Source organism: Actinia tenebrosa, unplaced genomic scaffold (genome assembly GCF_029948245.1).
Source record: "Actinia tenebrosa isolate PJP-AT-01 unplaced genomic scaffold, QUT_ActTen_1.0 PGA_scaffold4__44_contigs__length_22323623, whole genome shotgun sequence".
Taxonomy (NCBI): Eukaryota; Metazoa; Cnidaria; class Anthozoa; order Actiniaria; family Actiniidae; genus Actinia; species Actinia tenebrosa.
Window position 1 is genome coordinate 201,626 of NW_028292581.1, and position 23,658 is coordinate 225,283.

Consider the following 23,658-nt stretch of genomic DNA (forward strand, 5'->3'; position numbering starts at 1 on the left):
AAAGGTTTAGTATAAAGACATTTTTCAAACCAGTTTTTTTATTGGGGCATGAGAAGCTAAGACATGGGCCGTCATGATTTAATAGTGATGACCCATAGGGCTATATCTAATTGCTGTGATATAAGCTAGTCATTAGTGTGCCAACCAGAAATCTGATTTACTGATGAAACAAAGCAACTAAGCAAAAACTATTTTGATAATGGTTGGCAAATTAACATCACAGTGCTAATGTTTGTAAAACCCACTTTTTAGGGTGCTCCGTGGCCCCTGAAATAGACAACTAAGGATGGCTGTGTATCTAGAAGGCTGGTAAGTAGCTAAGTATACATACACTACAACAGGCTTGCATTTGTTAGGGTTGGGGTATATTACCGGTCACTGCATTTGTGGGGAGGGAGTGCCAGCTAGTAAAATCATGCCACATATCAGAGATGTTACCAACCCCTCCCCTTTTTCTTTGACACAATGCAACCATATACCAATAGCAAATATTAGTTACATTCTATTGCCTTCAAATGATTTTTCCAAGTCAAGGCATGACATTCGGGTATTTTATAGCAAATATATAAAGACTGACCCAAAAGACACAATGATATTGTTTGAAGGCACAGGGGCTGTGGAGGGGGTGGGGCAGGGGGGCTACAGCCCCCACTTTTCCCATTTCCCATACTAGTCTCTTATATTTTCCAATCTTAGCCCTCCCCCCCCACTTTTTCCCATACTGGTCTCATATGTTTTCCAATCTTAGCCCCCCACACTTTTTAGGGTGTTCTGCCGCCCCTGAGGCAATGAGTATAATTCTAGTATCTGCTATTATCCCTCCTCTAGTAAAATCCCAGTGCCTTGGTTGGGTTATAGGATAGGGAATAAGTACTGGGATGAAAGATTTTTCTGTTTTTTAACCAATAGAGTTTTCAAATCTGTTTTCTTACCATGAAGTTTTCAATCGCCATCCCCCAACTCCAACACGCACACTTTTAGGGAGTCTCTAGCTCCAGAATACTAATATAATATGGGATAGGTAACAGAACAGTCTTATCATTTTTCACTCTCAAAGCACGTTCTCAGTATAACATATAGCAGGCTTTCATTTTAAGTTCCATTATGAGTATAGGACATTTCAATCTGCATTTTATATTTGTAGTTTTGAATTCCAAAGCACAAAGCAAAATTATTGCAACATCAGGTATTTGGGTTTAAAGGTATCTTCTTTTTTTATTTTCTTTATGAAATTTGATTTGAATTTGGACATTATGTGTATATAATGCAGCGAGCAAAAGTGAATGTACATTTATTTACCTCAAGAATGCAATCCTTACAGCCAGAGCAGATTATATTTATAAATCTTGATATGAATATTCTGTGTGGATCATTGTGCACAAACGGCTATAGCCTGTGTAGTAGCCAAAAATGGATGGGGGGTTGGGGGCTGTAAGAAACCTTGACCCCCTCCCCATCACCATCTGTTTTGAGCTGCTACACAACCTATATATGACAAAGAGGACATAATGTCATGCTTATATAATAGACCTATATCACACAAGATTCACATCACAAGATATTTGATTGATCAGAAAAAAGAGTTTACTTTCAAATTTTCCATTTTTGCAACTAAACTTTTTTTTCAAAGATTGTAGACTGGCATTGCATACTATGTATTTCTTGACTGAGTGGGAGGGCCATACAGGAAAATATTTGGCTTGAGGTGATGCTGTATGGACTGAGCACAGCAAGGTCTGTACAAATAACCGAGAGCCAAATATTTTCCTGTACTGCCCGACCTAACTTAGTCGATAAGCATTTTATTATATGACCCTAAATAAAAAAGATATTTTAAAAGTTATGTCAAATTATGTCAATACAGTTGCAGGTTTTGAGCAGGGCCGTATGGATTCATACGGCCCTGCTTGCTCAAAGCCGTATGGCCCTGCTAATATCATTTTTAAGAGCATGTGCGCCCGGGCATATACAGGTCATATGATAAATATGTGTATAATTTATATATATAGGGCTGGCCATTATTGCTGTCCAACTTATCTTTTAAAAACTCTTTCAAATTTTTCAAAAATATTTATTTAAAAGAAAATGATTTCGTGTGAAAGATTCTGCATTAGAAAAGGGGATATTTTCTAGAAAACATTTTTCCGATAATGATTATTGATAGATGAATTTTAAGTTGCCTCTATCCTTACTGTATGTTGCTTTAATAAACAAATTTCCATTTTTGCTTTTCTTCATTCTTTTTACAAATTCCCATTTCAATATTAAATCCATCACCTAGAGTCAGGCACAAACCAGTTGATGCATGATAAAGAAGATTCTTGTTCTAAAAAACGAATAAAACAATAAAACAGTCTGAGATATTAATTAATTATCAGTCGTTATTCAATGGCACGGCGAACAGATTTTAAAAATAACTTTAAGACTCAGACAAACATTACATTCAGTTTAACATTATCATATTGTTAAACGAACTGATTTTGTTTTTTGACTTAAAGTTAGAATAATAACCTTATCATTGACAACCAATGATCTACTGCAATAAAATAACATGAATTTTTTCTGCTGAAAGTAAATTTTAAGTTTGTTTGTCTGAGTTTTCCCTTTGTCTTCAGTTTTAAGACATATATTTATTATATAAATTAATAATTTCCATGGAAACTGTTGTCATGAAAAAAAAAAACTTAAACATTTTAAAATTAAAAAATCTAAACCAATTCTTTTATTGTTGTCATTTAGTTTGATTAAAAAATCTTTGATTCCAAGATTAGATGTGATGGTCACTGTTTGCATTTTTGGACAAAATTGCCTCACTTCATTCCAGTTTACAGTTTTTTTGATAGCCATCATCACATTTCACAAACAAACTATGTATTGTGACTCCTGTAACCACTGTGCCCTTTCTGGGTTTCCTGTGGTGAAAAGCAAGGGGCCAGTATATATATGAACTAAGGTTTTAATATTATTGATATTACCTTCATATACTTCCATTCCTGATCTCCTCCCTGGCCATGGCATTTCATAATCCTGATACTTTTCTTAACTCGTACAATGGAAGCCTCCAAACACAACAAGCCATCAAGTTTTAGTTCTCTGTCTTCATTAAATGACCAATACTACGTACAGAATAACAAGCTTTTAGTAAACACATATAAAAATTTATGTTTTGGGCCTCAGTACTGTGAGTCATATATCTGTGAATCAAAACCACAAATTTAATTATTGTTAAATTGCAGCTATTTTGTACAATAAAATAGTAACTACATGTATCGCTGGAGCAGAACATTAGGAATGAAAGCAAATTCATACCTAGATTGATTCATTTCTGTTTATTCCATGACTGAGTGAATTCATCAACTAAGTAGTTATACTGTACTATACAGACGTTATACTGTACCTTAGAATTAATTTCATCACAGTTATGAAGCACCACCTGTGCTCTTTTCTGACTTGACTGGCCAGGACTGTCCAAACAGTATCCTTGCCGTCCAATTGACTGCAACTAAAAACAGTTAAATCCAATTTACAAACAGTATTCAAGCATACTATGACAGAACATCAAACTTTAACTCCCCCCATTTAGTGTAGTTAGCCCCAACCTCTACAGCTGTACATGAACACACAAACAGCAATTATTAACATGTACCACAGGCTGCATTGGGAGTGAGGGGGGGGGGGGGGGGGCAAAGTTTGACTAAAGCTGTAGATATAGCAAGAGACACTAAATGATGAAATGTGTATGTGTGTAGTTGGTGGGAAAGTGGTGCATTACCCCCCCTTTGACCAAGAGGTCTTGCTTCCCTCTGGTTTCAGACAGAATTTTAAAATGATATGATCAAGACAAATGTCTAATGTTTGGCACTAATTTGTAGGCTTGTGGCACAAGCGAACAGTAATAAATTTTACATATTATTTTATTGATACTTGAATATAATGCCAATGATGACATACTTACATAATATGACAAGTACAGGTGATAAGAATTTAGTACCTGGATCACTCATCCCTGCCCTTCAAAAAACCAAGATCTACTCTTATAGACTGAAGTATAGACAATTATTTGGGACTGGTCATTATTTATTTGGGGGGGGGGGGGGGGGGCTGGTGCAAATAGGGGGTGGGTCAGCATTTTTTATGCATGGGTTTAAGCAAAAATCATGCTTAAAGGAGAGGGGGCGTCAGCAAAAATCAAGCGTAGCATATTTAATATTGCAACAGCCTCTCCCCTTGATAAAAAATGACCAGTCCCTTTAATCTGCAGATGAATTAATAATAATTCTTGTCAATTAAATTCTACCTTTCCTTTTCCATACAGTAGCTGGATTCCTCCTTTGTGGAAGATGGACTATCTTTTCAGATCTTTTATTAGGAAACAACATCTCTGGGTAGATATTTTCTAAATACCACTTGAAAGACTTGCAATTAAGTCTTTTCCTCAGGTTTAATCTACTTGTTATGTTACCAAATGATTTTCCAATTAGATCTTTGCGGACATCATAAAAGTACTTCTTGTATTCATCCAACCACACTTCGGCAAGTCGTATGGAGTTTTGAGCCATTGTGTCTCCTTTTGAGTCTGAACCATATGGTCTTCGACGGCGAAAAATATGACCAACACGAGAACATGGAATTATTTCCAATTGCCCTCCACACATCCATATCTTTAAGAATAAAGACCAACCAGGATTATTAACTTAAGAAAAAGTTGAAGTACAGTAGTAGTAAGTGCACTTGTCAAGCACTGCTTTGAACAGCAACCCAGCTGTCCATATAGACGCTTCTATTTTCATTACTACTAAATTAACCTGCCTAGTATATATATGGACATTCTGCTAGCGTTAAGATTTTGTATCCAAGGTATTGCAGAATCAAAAACTCTAATAATTAATGATTTTCAATAACATGCAGGTAACTTAAGGTGGCTGGACCCCCTCACGCTTGACCGCTACCTTCCACTTTTGGAACGCTAGTGCATAAACGTCTTTTATCCGATTGCAAATCTTTTTTGCACATAAGTCACATAAAGATTGAATTAATATTTGATGCAATTTTTAGTGAGATCGGACGTCATAACACGTGATTTTGATGAAATATTTGATTTCATTTAGAAAATAAATTTAGCCTTGCAGAGCGTTCAACACTAAAATGCTTTGTACCACATAATTATGTACTGGATGCCTCCATTTGTGGGGATTTTTGAAAAAATCTATCTAGCTAATAATAAGATATTTGAGATTATTTAAATATAGTGCATAATCTACTTCAAAACTAAACAATGGATTTCATACGGCCGAAATTAATATTTCAGAGCTATATATTCACAAAAGTCATTGCTCATTTAGTTTTACTCTGTATCTAGTTTTAAAAGGAACATTTTGAAGGTAATCGACTTATGCGATTTTGTGAAAACATATAGTGCAGAAGATGGGGTAAACATTTAATGCGCACTTTTCATCGTAGTTTTCTAGTCAATCTTACTAGATCTTCCATTATTCTAAAATTCGCTGATCATTTCGTTCAAAATTAGGTCAGGATACAAATTAGAACTTAAACTAATATTACACAAAATTGCAAGACTATTGAACTCATTTAAAGCGATCTAAAGCGAACGAGAAATACAGAAAACATTGATCGTTTCCCAACGATTTGATGCTCTGGGAATTCTATTGTTTGCTAATGATCATAACACCACATTCTTTCGCACCATGCATGGCTCGCTTCTTTCTTGAAGTTTTAATTTGAGGCATGTTCGCCGATTCTATTCACTCACGCTGACAAAGTACATCATGACAAACCTCCCACGTTTGAATAAAAAAAACAACTGCATTTGTTACCAAACTTTGGGGGTAAATCGGAAAGCAGCCAAGCAAGTATGAAATCCATTGTTTAGTTTTGAAGTAGATTATGCACTATATTTAAATAATCTCAAATATCTTATTATTAGCTAGATAGATTTTTTCAAAAATCCCCACAAATGGAGGCATCCAGTATATAATTATGTGGTACGAAGCATTTTAGTGTTGAACGCTCTGCAAGGCTAAATTTATTTTCTAAACGAAATCAAATATTTCATCAAAATCACGTGTTATGACGTCCGATCTCACTAAAAATTGCATCAAATATTAATTCAATCTTTATGTGACTTATGTGCAAAAAAGATTTGCAATCGGATAAAAGACGTTTATGCACTAGCGTTCCAAAAGTGGAAGGTAGCGGTCAAGCGTGAGGGGGTCCAGCCACCTTAACTGCAACTTACTCTGAATGAAATTTCTAAATTTTCTGCTCCCCAGATTTCCATGCCTGGATCATAGTCACCAAGATAGTGAAAATACTCTTTGTCAATAGCAAAAAGACCACCAGCCATGGTAGGAGACCTAGAGTTTAAAGGTTAATCACATGTAAGTTAATTATTAGCTACAGTAAGCTCTCTCTTAGAAAGCATGCCAGTTCCATGACAGACTGCATGGCGCATGCACAATCACTTCACACATTGCAGTAATAACTTAACCAACTGCTTATTACAACTACTTATTATACTCATGTCGTACAATAGCCATTGAGTCATATATCAATACAACATGACTTTGTCAATTTCTCCTTCCAACTGCATGACCTCTGTCTGCAGATGGATCTATTAATGAGGGATTAGTTATTATTTGGGACAAATGCAACCCTCAGCAAGGGAGAAATCAGGGAATCCAGGGTGCTGTGCCTGTAACCCTTCTTTTCCATTCGAAGCAAAATGCTTTTTTGAAGTGATGACCTTTTGAATTGGTGGGGAGTGACTATATCCCCTTATGGAAAATCCTGGATCTCCATATTTCTCTGCTGTGATTCACATCTTAAGGCACACACACACATTTTGCTTAAAGGAAAATTAAAATTGCTATAGCTTTTATGCTCTTACCTAATAGGCTTTACATGGTCTTCAGAGCTTTTGAATGACGCTGGTGACAGTTGGTCCCAAGAAAAATGAAGGCCCCAGTTAAATCCTCCTCTCACTGCTGGAGATGCTTTATATTCAAATGTATCGGCACTTATAATATCAATTACTGGACAAACAACAGTGTGACGGTCCAACTTGATACGCTCCAGCAAAGGTGGCAACCAGTTGACATTTACTTCACAGTGACTATCTAAAAATACCAAAACTTGTCCTAGAGCTGCATTCGCTCCAATCATTCTTCCACGTATGAGTCCCTCTCTTTTTTTAGCTCTAATAATTCTAATTTTTGGGTAATTTGAAATATAATTGTCAAGCTCATGCTTCAAGTATGTAATATCACTAAAATCATCGACTAAAATTATTTCCTGTAAGTATTCTGATGTTCTGTCTAGCACACTGTGTAATGTTCTAAGCAGGACAGTCCAAGCTTCATTGTGAAAACAAATAATGATGCTTGCGAATGGGAGATCTGGTGAATATGTTTTTAATTGACACCTGTAGGAAATTAAAATAAAGTAATCACAATTCTGCTGTAAATAAGGTTGAAAAATTTAAATATTTCAAAAAAGATTATATCATACCCCAATAGAGTAGACTGTTAACAGTTCCTCTTTTCACTCCTTACTTAGTTGAGTCGAGTTTTTACCTGACTTGGTCAAGCAGAGAGGGAGGAAAAGTGAGCACATGGGGGGGAAAAACTTGACTCAACTGAGTTTTAGGAGGGAAAGAGAAGTCAAGGATAATATTTATGCACACACTATCACAAACTATAAAATCAAAACTCACAGCTGTACCTCTGAAGATACCTGAGGATATTCTCCCTTTCCCAGGAAAATATATACTTAATTTACTTTCAAAGTTGAAATCTAGTTAAGGGACAGGTGAACTGCTAAGGTGAGAGTAAAAGGTGTTTTTGAATAGAACATCTTTTAAAATGCCAATAAGAAAATTACCATCGCCTTGGAGTGTTGTAAATGTAATGCAGCAGGAAACAATGACTTTGAATTATGCAGACCCTCTCTGAATAAATATGCACACCATAATTAGTGCCCTTGGGTCAGCATGAAAATCCGTTCAAATCCTATCAAGACTGTGTAACTATAAATTTCCTCTATTGAATTTTTATGTACTTTATTTATATATCATGAAAAACTCTCTTTGATCAATCCAATAATTAGACTCACCGTTCGTGCCTAGTGTCCTTGATTTGACGGTGCAATCCAAGCCGTTTACTAATCAAGAGATTGAACGCATGTTTCGTATATCCATGCTCTATCAACTTTGAATCCTCGTTATTCAGAACAATTCCCACTTCATTAACATCTTGATCATTGTCGGAACCTCCGACAGAATCGGAAATGTGGCTCTCATCATCGAAATCGTTTAAGACTTTAGACTTCATGTCTCCGGAGAAAAATAGCGTCATAAGATTGAGTATCGTCCAAATGAAAATTACCAAGAACAAGCAGAGACAAATATAGCGTTGACATAATTTCATTCTCATAATTGCAATCTGCTTTTGGAGATACAGTAGCATTGAAGCTGCAGGCTATTAAGATGACAAATATAATATAATAAACAGAATGTGTATTGATTTTGTTTATCCACACGTACATCTACACCATAACGTGCTCCAAAGAAGAGAAGAAAACATTTCTCAGTCATAAGCTAATGAGCTCGATAATCCTTTGATTTAAGAAGTTTTCAAGTGATAATCAGGACTTCACTGGTGTTTTGATTCTGCAGATGTACGGTACACGTACATGAAAATCCGAGGACAAAACATGCTGTGTGCACTGGATTGGCTTCTCTGCATGATGGCTGCACCCCTTTGCGAAGAAAGGTCAGACTTTGCACTGCATGAGATGAAAATCTCAAATCAAAACAGAAAGAGCGCTTGTTTATTACAGTCTACGAGGTCCAACATATAACAATGGGGAAAACCAAGTCGATGAGTGGCTTCTTGATTATATGTTAATCTGTTGTAAAGGTAAAAAGGAATACGATTTATTTGCATTTCAAAACAAACGCATTCTAACCACGTACTAAAATCACATTGGCCGTCCTATATATGTCCCTTCAGGACTATTAAGATAACAAATTCAAAAATAAGAGCTAGATCATGAGTGCAAATAGAAAATACTTGAACATTACGAGCAAAACGTGTGTATAAACCATAATAGTAAACATGAAAAAAAGAAGCTTCAATGCACTTTAAATCGTTCTCTACCGTACCGAAAGGGACGATCAAAAGAAGCGTCTAAAATACTATGAATCGCTAGTATATTTTAACTTTAATCATGCCTGTAAGATGGAAAGTGCCTAAAGCCATTTTTTAACGATATTACGTGACGCTGGAAACCTACAAATAAAATTTTAGGCCACAACCAGAGAAATCAATGAAGTCAGCAAATATTCACGTGAGCATGTTTCTGTTGTTGTAAACTTAAATGAAGAACTAATTTAATTTTAAAGCACTGATAATGCTTTTGGATAACACAGGCCTCAAATACAAACCTTGCTTTCCTTTGGTGATCGCTTGATTTAATTTCCAATTCGAAATGCAGAGAAAAGTGCGGATCAAAAAAAATTTTCCCCAAGATAGAAAAGCACCTACTTAGGCCACCATCCAATCTGGCGCGTGTGGAATCTAACATAATATATATTGGTTCGCGTGATTAGCCAATCAGCGAAGCGAATACGAAAAACCCGAGCGCTTTCCCGAGGACTATTTTTATCTCCGTTTTTGGTTCGGAGACATTCGTATGTTACTCGGGAAAAATCGGGAATCACATGTCTAGAAAAGTCGGAAAGCCGCTCACTTCATTCTCCTTGGCCGCCATGTTTCTGCAAGGATTACGGAGTGTAACCAGGACTGGCCTAAAACCTGGACAAGTTACACGATTCTTAAGACAAAGTCAACGTCTAACACTCCCGGCAGCTTACCAACTATGTAAGTGTAATTTTTTTGCAATTTCTTTGCTTGAATTAAGTGGATTTGAGTGATATTTTAGTTGAAGGAGTTGGACACGTTGGATGCCGGGTCACATGTGTGCACACTTGTACGTCCTCATTTTTGCCAATAGGCTGCTTAAATTTTAATGTTTCTATAAACTAGACCTTCCTTTGTACCTTAGGATTGTATTGCCTTAGTACTGGGAATATTATATAAGTGAAATATTGGTTTTAACTGTATTTTTTCACGGCTTTAGGTAACCGTCGATATGTCTCCACTCACAAACCAGTTTCGGCAGCAGCGGCCGCGCAAGCAAGTCCAAAAGCATCTACTCCTAGTGCCACCCAACCTGGTGCAGTCGGAAAAGTTGTAGCTGTAATTGGTGCTGTTGTAGACGTACAGTTTGAAGATGGTCTTCCACCCATTCTCAATGCTTTAGAAGTTGAAAACAGGAGCCCCCGTTTGATTCTTGAAGTAGCTCAACATCTTGGTAAGGATCTCTGATGTACCTAAATGAAAGCTATTTTACTTCATTTGCAAAATGTTCAAAATAAGTTTGAAATGAGAATATTGATTTAAATTTTCATTAACTTTCCCACTTTTTCAAAGTTTCTCAAAAAACAAGTGTTGAAAGTTCATCTTTCCTTTAGATAAAGTGGTAATGGCTTATAAATTCATGATAAAATAAAATGAATTAATATTTGTTGCTCCAAGGGACAGCATATACCCAAATTACATACTAGAGATCAATCCTTTTCTATAATTGGAATTTTCAGAGATTTCCTTCACGACAAACTCCCTTTACCATAGTGCAAAATATCAGCCAATCAGAAGACTGATAGCCATCAGTGCTTTCCATCAGGCACCAGGCACAGTCACACTCCATACTGTAGTGTTTGTTACTAATTGCGCTTTGTGCAGCATGAAGTGTAGGAATGAAGACTGATAGCCATCAGTGCTTTCCAGATTTTCTGATTTTAAAGCATCTAATCTCATTTTTATTTAGTTTTGATGTGGTAGCTTTTTTGTTTACAGCAATATCTTAATTTTTATCAACTACACACATCCAATGGCCTCATCTTTTCCCGTGAAACTAGTAAAAGAAAAGATAATCAATCATACTTCTACTTTGATGTGAAACACTTAGTACCTTTAACTTGTACAATTGTATATGTTTTTAATTTTTTTGTGTACATTTTCTTTTAATAAGGGTAATAAGGATATAATGACCTTTGCAAGCATAATAAATGGCCTGTTTTCAAACAAAAATGAATCTAAGAAGCTAACTAGTGATGATGTTGTAGGTGAAAAGACTGTACGTACTATTGCTATGGATGGTACAGAAGGTCTTGTGCGTGGTAATAAATGCATAGATAGTGGTGGACCAATTACAATTCCAGTAGGACCTGAAACATTAGGAAGAATTATTAATGTTATTGGTGAACCTATTGATGAAAGAGGTCCCATTCCAACTGACAAGTAAGTCAATGGACTAGTTTAATTATACAGTGGCCATCTTGAATCGCAAGGCATTATGGGGTGTTCAGGGGGCAAATAAAGCTTTCTTACAGTAATGATGTCAATTGATATTAATGGCACATCACAAGAGAACACAGCACATTGATCACCCTTACCCATAAAAGGAAGAGAAACAAAACAAAACTTTATGTATTTTCCATCATCTTTGTTTTGCCCCCTCGCAAGATGGCTGCTCTATCATCAAAGTACATCAATTCTACTCATACTTTAATTTTGTAACATTCAGTAAGCCAAAACCTTTTCTTAAATAGTCTATAGTATTGGTTGTTAAGCCCTGCTTTATTGGCAAATCAGAATACAGATTATTTAGCATATTCTGAAAGTTTTTCGGCATTTATCTTGTAGGCGAGCTGCTATTCATGCTGAAGCTCCAAGCTTTGTAGATATGGGTACAGAACAGGAGATTCTTGAAACTGGAATCAAAGTTGTAGACCTTCTTGCACCTTACGTAAAGGGAGGAAAGATCGGTATGTAAAACTCAGTCACCTAATTTGATTGAAACTCAACAATAATTATTCTAGTCAATGAATACTTGATTTTTAGTCTGATTATTGATTTCTTTCTTCAGGATTGTTTGGAGGTGCTGGTGTAGGCAAAACTGTACTTATTATGGAGTTGATCAACAATGTTGCCAAGGCTCATGGTGGTTATTCAGTGTTTGCTGGTGTTGGTGAAAGAACACGTGAAGGCAATGACTTGTATCATGAGATGATCATGTCAGGTGTCATCAACCTTAAGGACAAGAGCTCTAAGGTATTTTTACATTATTTTCCTTTAGTCTTTTAGAATTTTATTTCTGATTTAAACAGTGTTGAAAAATACTGATATCACAATTTGGTTTCTCTAGGTGGCACTTGTGTACGGACAGATGAATGAGCCCCCAGGTGCTCGTGCCAGAGTGGCCCTTTCAGGTCTGACTGTTGCTGAATATTTCCGTGATGCTGAAGGCCAAGATGTGTTGTTGTTTATTGACAACATCTTCCGTTTCACCCAGGCTGGTTCTGAGGTTTGTGAAACATACTTAGCAAAATAATTTAAAGTTTATTAAATTTAAAGTTACAGAACATTTAAGTTTATTGAAGTTACAGAACAAAGGTTTGTGATAAGTGTGTGGCTTGTCGTTTAGGTATCAGCTTTGCTTGGTCGTATTCCATCTGCTGTAGGATACCAACCTACTCTTGCCACTGACATGGGTACTATGCAAGAAAGAATTACCACCACAAAGAAGGGATCCATCACCTCAGTACAGGTATGTGTTCAGCAAAATGTGAGGTATTGTTAGTTTTAGTTTTTGAGGCAGACACCATGATGCTAATGTACATGTACCTACCTATATATGTGATGCAAAATTTTAATTTTAATTGCATCTGATTCATTATGTAACATGATATTCCAAGTACTAAGGCTGCGTTCATGATGTATGTCAGAGAGGGTGCAGGTGAAGTCTTTAAATGACAAAAAAAAAACTCCCCCATTTTACTGGTAAATATTTTTCCAATCCCCCCTAAATTTCACCTGCCCCTCTGCCATACATTATGAACGCAGCCTAAGTGAATGTTTAACATATTTTCTTTCTTTCAGGCTATCTATGTACCAGCTGATGACTTGACTGATCCTGCTCCAGCCACCACTTTTGCTCACTTGGATGCCACAACTGTCTTGTCACGTGGTATTGCTGAGTTGGGTATTTATCCTGCTGTAGATCCTCTAGATTCCATTTCTCGTATTATGGACCCAAATATTGTAGGAGGTGAACACTATGAAACTGCACGAGGTGTACAGAAGATTCTTCAGGTAAACTAAAAGCACTCATCCCTTTCTGTATTCTCCATCTCACACCTGGCTAATATAGCTGGACAATATGGCTTATTTATAATACTTTAGATTTTACTCATCAAATCTTATCATTCCTGGCATTAACTGACCATTACTTCAATGCTCTACAACAGCTCTAACTTTATTATATCACATTTCAGGACTACAAGTCTCTACAAGATATTATTGCCATCTTGGGTATGGATGAGTTGTCTGAAGATGACAAACTCACAGTTTCCCGTGCCCGTAAGATCCAAAAATTCCTTTCGCAACCTTTTGTGACAGCTGAGGTATTCACTGGACATCAAGGAAAGCTTGTACCCCTTAAGGTATGTAAGAACTGTTCAATTTTTTGAATCATTGTTGAATTTCATCATTTATTTTGATGTCTCTGGTTTGAACTAAATATGATTTCTTATATTTTACATTTATTGGATTTTGTTGACCAGGATAGTTGTTAGGTGAGATAAACTAACATATTGAAATTCTTTTTTTAAAGGAAACAATTTCTGGCTTTCAGAAAATCTTAAGAGGTAGGTATAGGTGCTCAAAAATACTGTTTCCTTGTGCAATTTGTGGTGATATTTTGTTATTGTTAGATTTTTTCATTGTTTGTCTTACTTCTCGTATGTCATTCTTAAGGTGAAATGGACCATCTTCCTGAGGTTGCTTTCTACATGGTAGGAGACATCAACGAGGCTGTTGCCAAAGCTGAAAGGCTTGCCGAAGAAGCCAGCTAAACTGCGTACATGTGAATGTCCTACTATTTTTTCGTACACTCTCTTTGTATGCGGATGTTTGAAACCTTATGGTTGAGAAGTGAGAAATTTGTGATCATTGAATCTGCAGTTGCTTTGCCAAACTGACAGTTTTATTTCTAGGTGTTTATTGGAAAACAATAAAAATAATAAATCTTTGGTGAATTGACTTGGGGATTTTATATATACAGTACTTCCATAAACTACTTTACTGTAAATTATATGCATACATGTAGGACTTTGTGTTTCGAAGAAATGGTATGTTTTCTAAAAATTTGTTTTGGAGTCCTATTAAAGACTGTTGAATTTTTCCAGTTTTTGCGCTAAAAGTTTCGTGGTTACCAAATTTCAGTTGCGAATATCTCGATAATTACTGACAGCACCAAGTTTCAACTTGGTCTATTAATAAAATTCTGATCCTGATTATCCGCAAATGAATTAAAAACTAGGTGGTCACGTTAGCCTCGAAAATTTAGTTCTTTCTTTTGAAATGAAATTGTTTCAAAGCAGATATCTGAATATAAAAGCCATAAGAATAGAATTCTGTAAAAAGTGAAGGCATGCACTTTATTCTTTTTTTTTTCGATCAAGTGATTAAACCATGAAAATTTCGTTCAAGCTGAAGATTGCGATCTGCGGGCTGCCTGTGGTGTGGGAAAACATGGTCCAAGGCCATGTATATCCAGTTTTAGTTAACGATCTATGATCTCTTTGTTGTTTGGCTTTCGATTTAGTAAATTATCAACTTGTCACTTCCATTTCTCATTATCAGTATTAGTCTCTTCTCATTGGTTAATAAAGGCCGTAGATCTCTTCAACCATGAAGACCCTGCCAAGCACTCCGCTAACGACTAAAGCGATTTCTCTGATTACGACCAAAGATAATTGCACTAAAATGCGGACTCTCAGGTGATCAAATTTCTAGTTTCTCCAATACACTCAATTACGCCTCTGCCAGCTGACACAACGTTAGTGCACGCGAAACGCTCAGCTACTGTTAACAACTGCTAAAATAGACACCAGCAGTTTGTGTCCCTGATAAAAGGAAAAATTTCTCAAAAACGTTCACAAATATTACAAAAACTCCCATAAATGAAGACTTTATGGATGTACCTTGGCTTGGTGGGTTGTGTCGTACTACTGACAGGTCCAATCCAATCTCTAGACCTTGATGAACTTTCCTTGTAAGTGAACAGTATATGTTCTATATTTTCTTTACTGTACTACTCTGTTTTATATGTTGTCTGATTCTTGCACACTATTCATATTTTTTCTTTCTGTTTCTATTATGTTTTGTTGTAAAAACCATTACAATTGTCCTAGACACAAAGCCAGTTAATAGAATATAAATTTATGCTCTTACGCAACCACACATTTTTGGTGAAAAATGGATTGGAAAAATGATATATTTTTTAAAATTTTGCTTTCGGAGAATTACGAAATTACGCGTAAAAATAGAAAAGGTGTGGGATTATTCGGTATCTTTTGGCATCCCTTCCGCCTTTTATCACAGATATTTGACTACAGAAGTCATAAGTTCTCTTGTTTCTTTACATTGATCTCTAAATGAGTCTGAAACCTTAAAACAAGTGTTTACTGATGTTTGTAAATGGAAGGGCACACTTTTCGTCTCAGCTGTTTAAACGCTCAAGTACTTTAATGTATTTATGGAATGGTATTGTTTTTAGATAAATATTAGAGATTCATAACGCTAATTTTAAACTTTCAACTACCCACAAGAAATGATACCCTTAAGAAAGATTTCTTCTTTAAATAATTAATGCCTTCAAAGCCTTTTTTGTTTTTCAAGAACGTTAACTTGAACTTATGATTCATTATTGTTCTTTTTTTGTTGTTGTTGCTGTTACACGATACATCGCATATTCAGATCTTCGTTTGCATGTATGGTTTTAAGAATGTTGTATTTTCTTGTCTTGTATCTCTTTCCATGCAAGAGGTTCGTAGAGAAAATAGTTTAATTCAGTTTTTTCGATCTCCCTCACAAGTTTGCGTATCGAAAAAACACTTTTTACGATATCCTGGCGATATCCTGACGTCGCGGTGTCGACCCAAGCGCAAAAAACTGGGGAAAAATTAGGTTTTTAAAAAGTAAGCTTGGTGATCCCTTCACTCGTAGTATGCGCCGATTTTGAGACTTCTTCTGGCACGTTCCAATGAATGTTGAATCAAAGTCAATATAATTGTCAATTAACGGAATTATCCGACTGCACAATGCAAAGTCGTGAGGTTGTAGCATGACATTATTGAATCTCATCGGTGTCGTCGACATGGCCATACAGAGACTCATAGGGGCGTGGTCAGGTAGGGTTCGCTTCTCGTGATCGATCCTGAATTAGAGATATAAAAAAAACAAGATATTACTAAGTATTGAAATTCAATGTTTCTGAGAAATAGTCTCCACAGTTTTCTGCGCCATTTTGAAAGGTTACCGTTTCTGTGCATCGAAGCGAGAATGGCGGTCACCATGCAATGATAGAGCCGTTCAGATCTATGCAAAATTTTGTTTCGTTATTCTTGGAGTGCAACCACATGACTCATAATGCCTTGAGATATATATAACAATAAAACAGCCGCTAGGAATGGCTTTGCTATCAACCAACATGGCGGCCATGACGTAACATGCACTCCAAGAATTAATAAAGGCTAAAAATAGGTAAGAAAAAGCTAACGAGGAATTGTTATCCACAACCAGCACGTGAGCTATGGCATAACATACAACCCAAGAATTGTTGCGGGAAGCTGAGAATAAACCCGAGAAAGACCCTCGCTCGTAGCACAGGTGGTGCAATGTACTAAACAACTACTCACATATAGTGGGTTAAGAGAACTAGCGGGGTAGAGGCCGCTCAAAAGCTGATTTTTAATGAAGGTTTGATTGTGTTCCGTTAATGTATTTGCTTTTAGACTTGACGATCTTGAGTCTCTGGCAAAAGCGGCACCTTCAGAGAACAATGGCAAACAGAATCACTTGTGTTCGTTTCGTCAACCATACAGACGATGGCGGGAAAAGCAATATTATAGAAGAGTGTTAAAGGCTTTTCAAGTACCATGTCTGACACATGGAGTCAAGAAACCACTTGGAAAGTGTACAAGATACAGGTAAACATGTAGTACTAGAAGCATCAATTAATGTTGGAAAATAAAACTATGAAGGAAAATAAAGTGGATGGCAAGTAATGAATACTAAAGTCAGAAAAAGAAAGAAAAAAAGTAAAAAATTTCAAAGGGAACGTTGAGAAAGCCAAGAGAACAAAACAGCAAGAGCAATGATTAAAAAAAAAAAAAACGAAAAAAAACCTGAGACATACAAATGCATCCAGCATGGCGGCATTCTGACGTCACGTGGGAACGCTAAGAATAGATTGGGAGACTGTCTGAAAGTTTTTATTGCAAAAAGCTTTTGCTGTTATTCATATATTGAAAGTTTGAACCATCTTTATTTGTTCTGTTCATAGACATCCACACAGCCGTCGGAAACATTACTTAAATTAATTTCTTTCGTATAAACTCATGACATTACAGTTCGCAAGCAATCGTGATATAAGTGTGATATCAAATTATGAGGCAATGACTCTTGGGACTCGGTTTCGCTGATGACTGGGTCTCTTACTGTTGGCGTGACGACAGTGACGTGACTTGGCGTGATGATCATCACTGATCAAATAAGACGTTTGCATGATGGCGTCATTGACCTCTACTACCAGACGCACTTTGCACACTTTCTTTTGTTTAGTTAATTAGCGCCAATTGTCTCAATATTATCATGAGGGAGTACAAGTTTAAATATGTCAGAAAATTCGCGAAGCATTATGGTAGTTGGAGTCGAATGACGCCATCAAGCAAACGTCCTATATTGATAGTGAGTGACTGTTGTGACACGATGACCGTGACTCATCACTGATCGTGGCCGAATATGATAAACGTGACATCCAACCATTTTCTCGTCTTTCTGATTTGAACCCAAAGATTTGTTCACGAGCCCGCCAAACGTCATATAACGGAGACAGCTTTTCGTATAGTCAAGAAATGCTGCAATGGATGGAAAGGAAAATTGTGCTCAGAAAGTAAGTAAAAAAATTAAACGTGCAACAACCGCGAGAAACTTGTATTCAGTTTGTTGAGGATCGATGTCGCAAACTGAGAAAGTATTGCTTTTTTCCAGTCTGATCTTCTAAACTCTATCCTAACTCACATAGCTTCAAAATATTTGTGACACATAACTCTAAGTACATGAATTACACTTGCCTGAAAGCAGTGGCGTAGCGAGGTCTCGGTCATAGGGGGTCAATGTACCATTTTCCCGCCAAGAAACGCGTACACGAGTTTCATCTTTAGAGATTTTCCCGCCATATCCATAAGTTCACTGCCACTGCTGTGAAACGGCACCACCACGATAAGCCATCTTTCGAACCAAGCAGTGCGCGAGATTACTGTTCAGTCCATGGAAAAGCTCATTATAGTCCCGTCACAGACACGGCACGGCACGTCTGTACCGCTGTGAGTCACACTTTAAAACTATTGACTGTTACTTCGGGTTAATAGGGGTGGATTCATATGATACTAATGAAAGAAGACAGGCTGATCAACCTAGACCAGGACAATGTCCTGTACCACCAACCAACACATCAGGAACCGCCTGTACAAGAAACTGCACACGAGATGATGACTGCCGTAAGAACATGAAGTGCTGCCCTACGACATGTGGAGGATTGCAGTGTATGCTACCTACCTTATCTATCTCTAACCACAGTAGAATATATGGTAAGTACATCACTGGTTGTATTGGGTTTTGTTTTAACTTGCGATTAATTTGGTTAGCACATTTCCAAACCACCTGTCATTCCCTTGAGTATCTTTTCTTTGTTTAAAGTTTGCGCATCAGAAGACACATGAATATGGATACAAGTCAAACATAGATTCTTATTCTCAAGAGAATGACAAGTGGTCTGAAATGAGAAAATAACTAAGTACACTCTATTGTAAGCTAAAGAGCTATGTGTATTGCGATTATGCATCAGTGATATATCATGATAGTTTTAAGGTTTTGTTCATTTGTCTAGTACTTCCTCCTTTTATGAGAAAAGTTCCTTCACATGCTAGAGAATGACCTAATTGTTAAAGAATACTAGAATTATCAATACTTTGTTTCCTATTTAGTAACCTGCACTCCTCCTTGCTTGAATGGTGGAAGCTGTGTTACTAAAAACGTCTGTTTGTGTCCAGCCCATTACGATGGTCCTTTTTGTCAATACAGTAAGTAGGTTTAGATAACGATAGAGCAGTTTGTATGACTATGAAGCTCTAGCAATAGACGTACAGTGCCGCACCGTGCACGTGCCGTACCGCGCTCAGTAGTAATTTTGCGCACTATGATTACATCAGATGAATAGTTAGTTCCACTCCGTGCCCATTCTGTGCGAGAATCCTTAACGAGAACTGGGTATGCTAACCGCGTAGGATGAGCAAATTATATCCAACGTTATTGGTCGAGTATGGAGAGGATAGATTTGGTCGAGTATGGAAAGGACTAGGGCTGTAGTAAGTGTGAATTAGCTCATTATGTCTCAGGTCATGGGAACGAGTGGCATGAGCGCAAGGAGTAATAATAAAATTTCGTAAGGAAACTTTGCGTGACAGTCCATATAAAAAACGTTTGCGTCGGAGACTATAGCAGTGGCGCATCCAGAACGATTTCCGAAACCCCTGCGTTCCGCCCTCGCGCATTCATTTTATTTGGCTTTTGCTTGTAGCACTGATCAAAGCTTCATCAAAACCGTCGACAGTCTCATCAACGAGTGGTAGGTACTTTAAAAAGTCACGCATCTTAGTATACTTATTTTGAAATTCAAGGGGACCAAAAAAGGCATATAAGTTAAAGTAGAGATCCACGGCCTTCTTAGTACGTGGTCCGAAGTTCTACCCCATGAAAGTACTTCCCTTTCTTCCTTCAACTGATAGTCTTGAAACAGAATATGGATGGTGAGGAGAACGAGATAACGCGTGCACCCTCGGAGTCCTGAGAGTACTCTTCGCGATCAAGGAGTTATAAAGAGGCTTTGCACCATCACGTGGTGGCAGCCATGACAGGAGGCAGGAACAATCGAATCCGGTGTAATCTGATTTTAGTTTCTCAGGGACAACGACTGTATTGTTGTGCCTCCTGTCATCAGGGCTGCCATCACGTGATGGTGCAAAGCCTTTAATTCTTCGTTTGATCGTTACGTCATCGCGGCCATGTTGATATCGCATTACTTCCTTTGTTAATACCACCAGCATGACCAGTATGTCTTTGCAATAGGCAATGTAGCTCACAAAGCACTCTGGATAACCGAGTAACGCACAAATGAAATAGGGAAATCGAAGGAACTATCAGATAATTTGTTATTTTTGTCTCTTGAAATACTTACATTTCCATAGAAAATGTCGAAGGAAAAATTGTCAGATGAAGTTTTATTAGAGGAACCGAAAAAGCCAAAGTACTTGGTTTCCTATCATGCTTTGTGCTAGAGATTAATTCATCATTTTCCATAAATCGGTTCACTGGTCAAACACAAAGCATTCAGTTGAGGTTGCAAGGTTCAAATTTGTATAAATCCTTTGAAAGTGCCTTGGCGCCTGGCTTGAGCGTTTTGTGTTTGACCAGTGAACCAATGTATGGAAAATGGTGAATATACTCGGTTTCCCATCATGCTTTCTGCTGGAGATCAATGCACATTGGCTTTTCAGTTTGACTCTCTTTATAATGCTTGTAAAGCATCGATACTTTGTATTTTTTCATCTTCAGCAATATCCTCCATAATGAACGAGCCTAACCTCTGTTACACATGGCTCTCGCATTACCGTACATTTGATGGTCGATATTTCTATTTTCCTGGTCGGTGTACCTACAAGCTTGTTCATGACTGTCGGGATGACATGTTCTCAGTTCACGTGTATCATGACCCCTATTGTCTAAGTCATTCTGGATGTAAGCGGTCTGTTAATCTTTATCTTGGTGGTTCGAATATCAAGGTAAGATGGCTATTGAAGAAATACAAAACGCAGCACACGAGAGAAGTGTTAGGAGAAGCACGACGCGTAGCGGAGTGCTTCTCGACACTTCTCGAGTGCTCTGCCAATCCCCATGTGCTTTATAACTGCACACAGCACAGTAAGCAAGTTTTTTATTTCTTTTATAAAAACATTATAAAATAACTGTTATGAATGTCGCGTTCTGATTGGTTTGGAGCGCGTGCTTTATGAGAGCACATTGCACGCGCGCGCACTTTCCGTAGTGTCATTCCTATCTAAAATAACGGTTACTGTAATCTGTATTTCATAAAAGAAATAAAAAACTTGCTTGCTGCATGTGCTGTGTGTCAATATGAATTACGATAACCATTATTTTGGTTAGGAATGACTCAACTGAAAATTCGAGCGCGTTCTTTGTGCTTTCATAATGCATGCGCTCATATCTGATTATAATGCAAGATTCATAATAGTTATTTTATAAGTAAGTTAATGCACGTATTTCTAGTCTCCTACGCAGCCGCTATTGGTGTCGTCACGCTAAGCTAACTCAGAGTGAGCGTTGCGTGACGACACTAATTGCGGCTGCGTACGAGACTAACGTATTTCAGATATCAGGGACATATCCAGCCATTCTTTAAAGGAGCTTCATGCAGAACACCTCATGGGTCCATACCCTGCCTGCCCTGTCTGCGCTGTGCCCTACAACACTAACAGCAAATAAACTCGATATCCATGGCATGCACATGTAGTAGTTGTTAAATTGGAGTTTTTTTTGTTTCTCATCCAATATAAAAGGGTTGAACCCAATGATCATTATTACTGATATTATCAACCAAATAAAACAGAGGCGTGCCCAGGATTATCAAAAGGGGAACGCTCCCCTTCAACCTCCAATCTTCCCTCTTTCCCTGACCCCAAAACACCGTTTTGTTTTCTTCTCTTCTCAGATCCAGTTAAACTTTGATTTATTTTATCCTAAGGTTCATCTTGAAGATCAAAAAGTACAGGTGGACAAAACGAACGTCACCCTACCCTACATAGTCAACAATGTCATCATCGAAAGGGTTTCCAGTTACGTCTTGGTCCATGGTTTCAGTGGACTAACAGTGCTTTGGGATGGGCAGGATAGCATTTATATTCATCTAACATCCAAGCACGTTAACACCACGTGCGGTCTGTGTGGGAACTACAACGGTCTACCAGATGACGATTTTGTAACTTTAAACGGTCAGCGGACGAGCTCTGTAGCTCAGTTTGGGAATAGCTGGCGCATGGCAAATGTGAAAGACACCTGTCCAAATACGCAAGAAGCGGAAACAAAATTACCTTGTCAAGGAGTGATTGGTGCGCATGTTAATAAGGTGCAGTATGATTATAGCCACGTTTCGCCTCTTCAAAAATTGAAGCTGGGCGAATGTCACTTAAGATAAAATGATATGCGTCGTCTCATGATATGGAACAGTCTTACAGATAAAGAGCTAGTTTTCTTCAGACCGTAAAAAGATTTCTAGTAGCTAATGTATAGTGCGATTTCACTGGGCTTTATTCTCAAATTATCTGTTCTTTTAAATAATCAAAGAGACCCAAAAGAAAACGATGGAAATAAGATTTACTAACTTTCTTTAGTCTACCAGCTACTTCACGGCCTGAGAAAAATCGCTCTAAACGCATTACTTCTTCGTAGTAAAGTCCATTCAATCAACCAATGTCATAAATTAAATACAGGAAGTATAGATTATAACTGGACACGAAGAAACGTGGCCGCTATTTTTGCGCCTAATATGTTAATAGCTCCCTTCTCTTTCCTCACCCCCAGTCCCCTATCTTCCTCCTCTCCTCTCTCTCCCCTCCCCAAAGCGCCGCTACGCAGGCTACTAATTATATTACAGATAACATTCATCTTGGCCCCTTTAACAGAGAAAATTATTGTCATCAACAGAAATGTTTTTGATTTAATAACAGTGCAATGATCATTCAATATATCTATTTATTATATAATTACTAATGAAATATCTATTTTTCGATCTCTATTTCTAAAAATTGATATCTTCACACGTGAAAATAACACCATTGCTACGCTCACTCGTGAGAGATCTTTTCAACACTTGAAGATAAAATTCGTATCTCCGCGCGCCCATGTAATATCCTCTATATGTTGTACTGCAGACCCAAGAGAAATGCAAGCTGCTTCAAGATCTTGGGATTTTCGGCCGATGTCACGCAAGGGTGGACCCAACACCATACATCGATATGTGCAAACAAGAGGCATGTAGATGTGTATTAAACAACATGACTGACTGTATCTGTGATGCGTTAACACAGTATTCCAGGGCCTGTTCTAGGAATAAAGTTCATTTGCAATGGAGGACAGAACGTTTATGCCGTAAGTAGGTTTCTAAAAAGCTGTACATACTATGTAATGAATATTGAGACCTTTTTCTCAAGGTTGCGCGCTCACTCAAATTTAAGAAACTTGAAGGGCCACGATACCAGAACAGGAGCTTCATAATGAGAATTATCATACATTTCTATGAGATTTTTTGACACCAATTCATAAAATCGATTATTCTCCTCTTCAAATATAGAACTGGCTTCTCCATTTTACTGAATTT

The 23,658-nt window shown here is 37.4% G+C and overlaps 3 protein-coding genes and 1 long non-coding RNA gene across 4 annotated transcripts in view; 3 read left to right on the forward strand and 1 right to left on the reverse strand.

Annotated features, from left to right (window-relative positions):
* Positions 1–1,275: 1,275 nt before the first annotated feature.
* Positions 1,276–9,600, reverse strand: LOC116305100 (polypeptide N-acetylgalactosaminyltransferase 11). Its single transcript, XM_089036421.1, has 9 exons — positions 9,464–9,600; positions 8,131–8,925; positions 6,908–7,441; positions 6,257–6,374; positions 4,290–4,661; positions 3,956–3,991; positions 3,398–3,502; positions 2,976–3,116; positions 1,276–2,326 (listed from the first exon to the last, which is right to left on the reverse strand). Exons 2-9 carry the CDS (start codon positions 8,481–8,483, stop codon positions 2,204–2,206), a joined length of 1,782 nt encoding a protein of 593 aa, XP_088892547.1. The 5' UTR covers positions 8,484–8,925; positions 9,464–9,600; the 3' UTR covers positions 1,276–2,203.
* A 143-nt stretch (positions 9,601–9,743) lies between these two features.
* Positions 9,744–14,179, forward strand: LOC116305101 (ATP synthase subunit beta, mitochondrial). The gene is made up of 11 exons (XM_031714937.2): positions 9,744–9,899; positions 10,159–10,392; positions 11,207–11,381; positions 11,787–11,908; positions 12,010–12,194; positions 12,289–12,447; positions 12,568–12,690; positions 13,023–13,235; positions 13,418–13,585; positions 13,756–13,789; positions 13,899–14,179. The coding sequence occupies exons 1-11, from the start codon at positions 9,788–9,790 to the stop codon at positions 13,994–13,996; spliced, it is 1,623 nt and encodes a 540-aa protein (XP_031570797.2). The 5' UTR covers positions 9,744–9,787; the 3' UTR covers positions 13,997–14,179.
* Positions 14,180–15,027: 848 nt separating this feature from the next.
* On the forward strand, positions 15,028–17,192 carry LOC148906831 (uncharacterized). Its single transcript, XR_016121068.1, has 2 exons — positions 15,028–15,198; positions 16,940–17,192. It is a non-coding gene; the product is annotated as an uncharacterized LOC148906831 (long non-coding RNA).
* LOC116305104 (uncharacterized) overlaps positions 17,183–23,658 on the forward strand; it is a 34,241-nt gene continuing 27,765 nt past the window's right edge. The window contains 8 exon segments of the mRNA XM_089036422.1: positions 17,183–17,208; positions 18,002–18,099; positions 18,578–18,796; positions 19,193–19,288; positions 19,786–19,833; positions 20,820–21,046; positions 22,027–22,407; positions 23,213–23,429. Coding sequence (XP_088892548.1) covers positions 17,183–17,208; positions 18,002–18,099; positions 18,578–18,796; positions 19,193–19,288; positions 19,786–19,833; positions 20,820–21,046; positions 22,027–22,407; positions 23,213–23,429 — 1,312 coding nt within the window.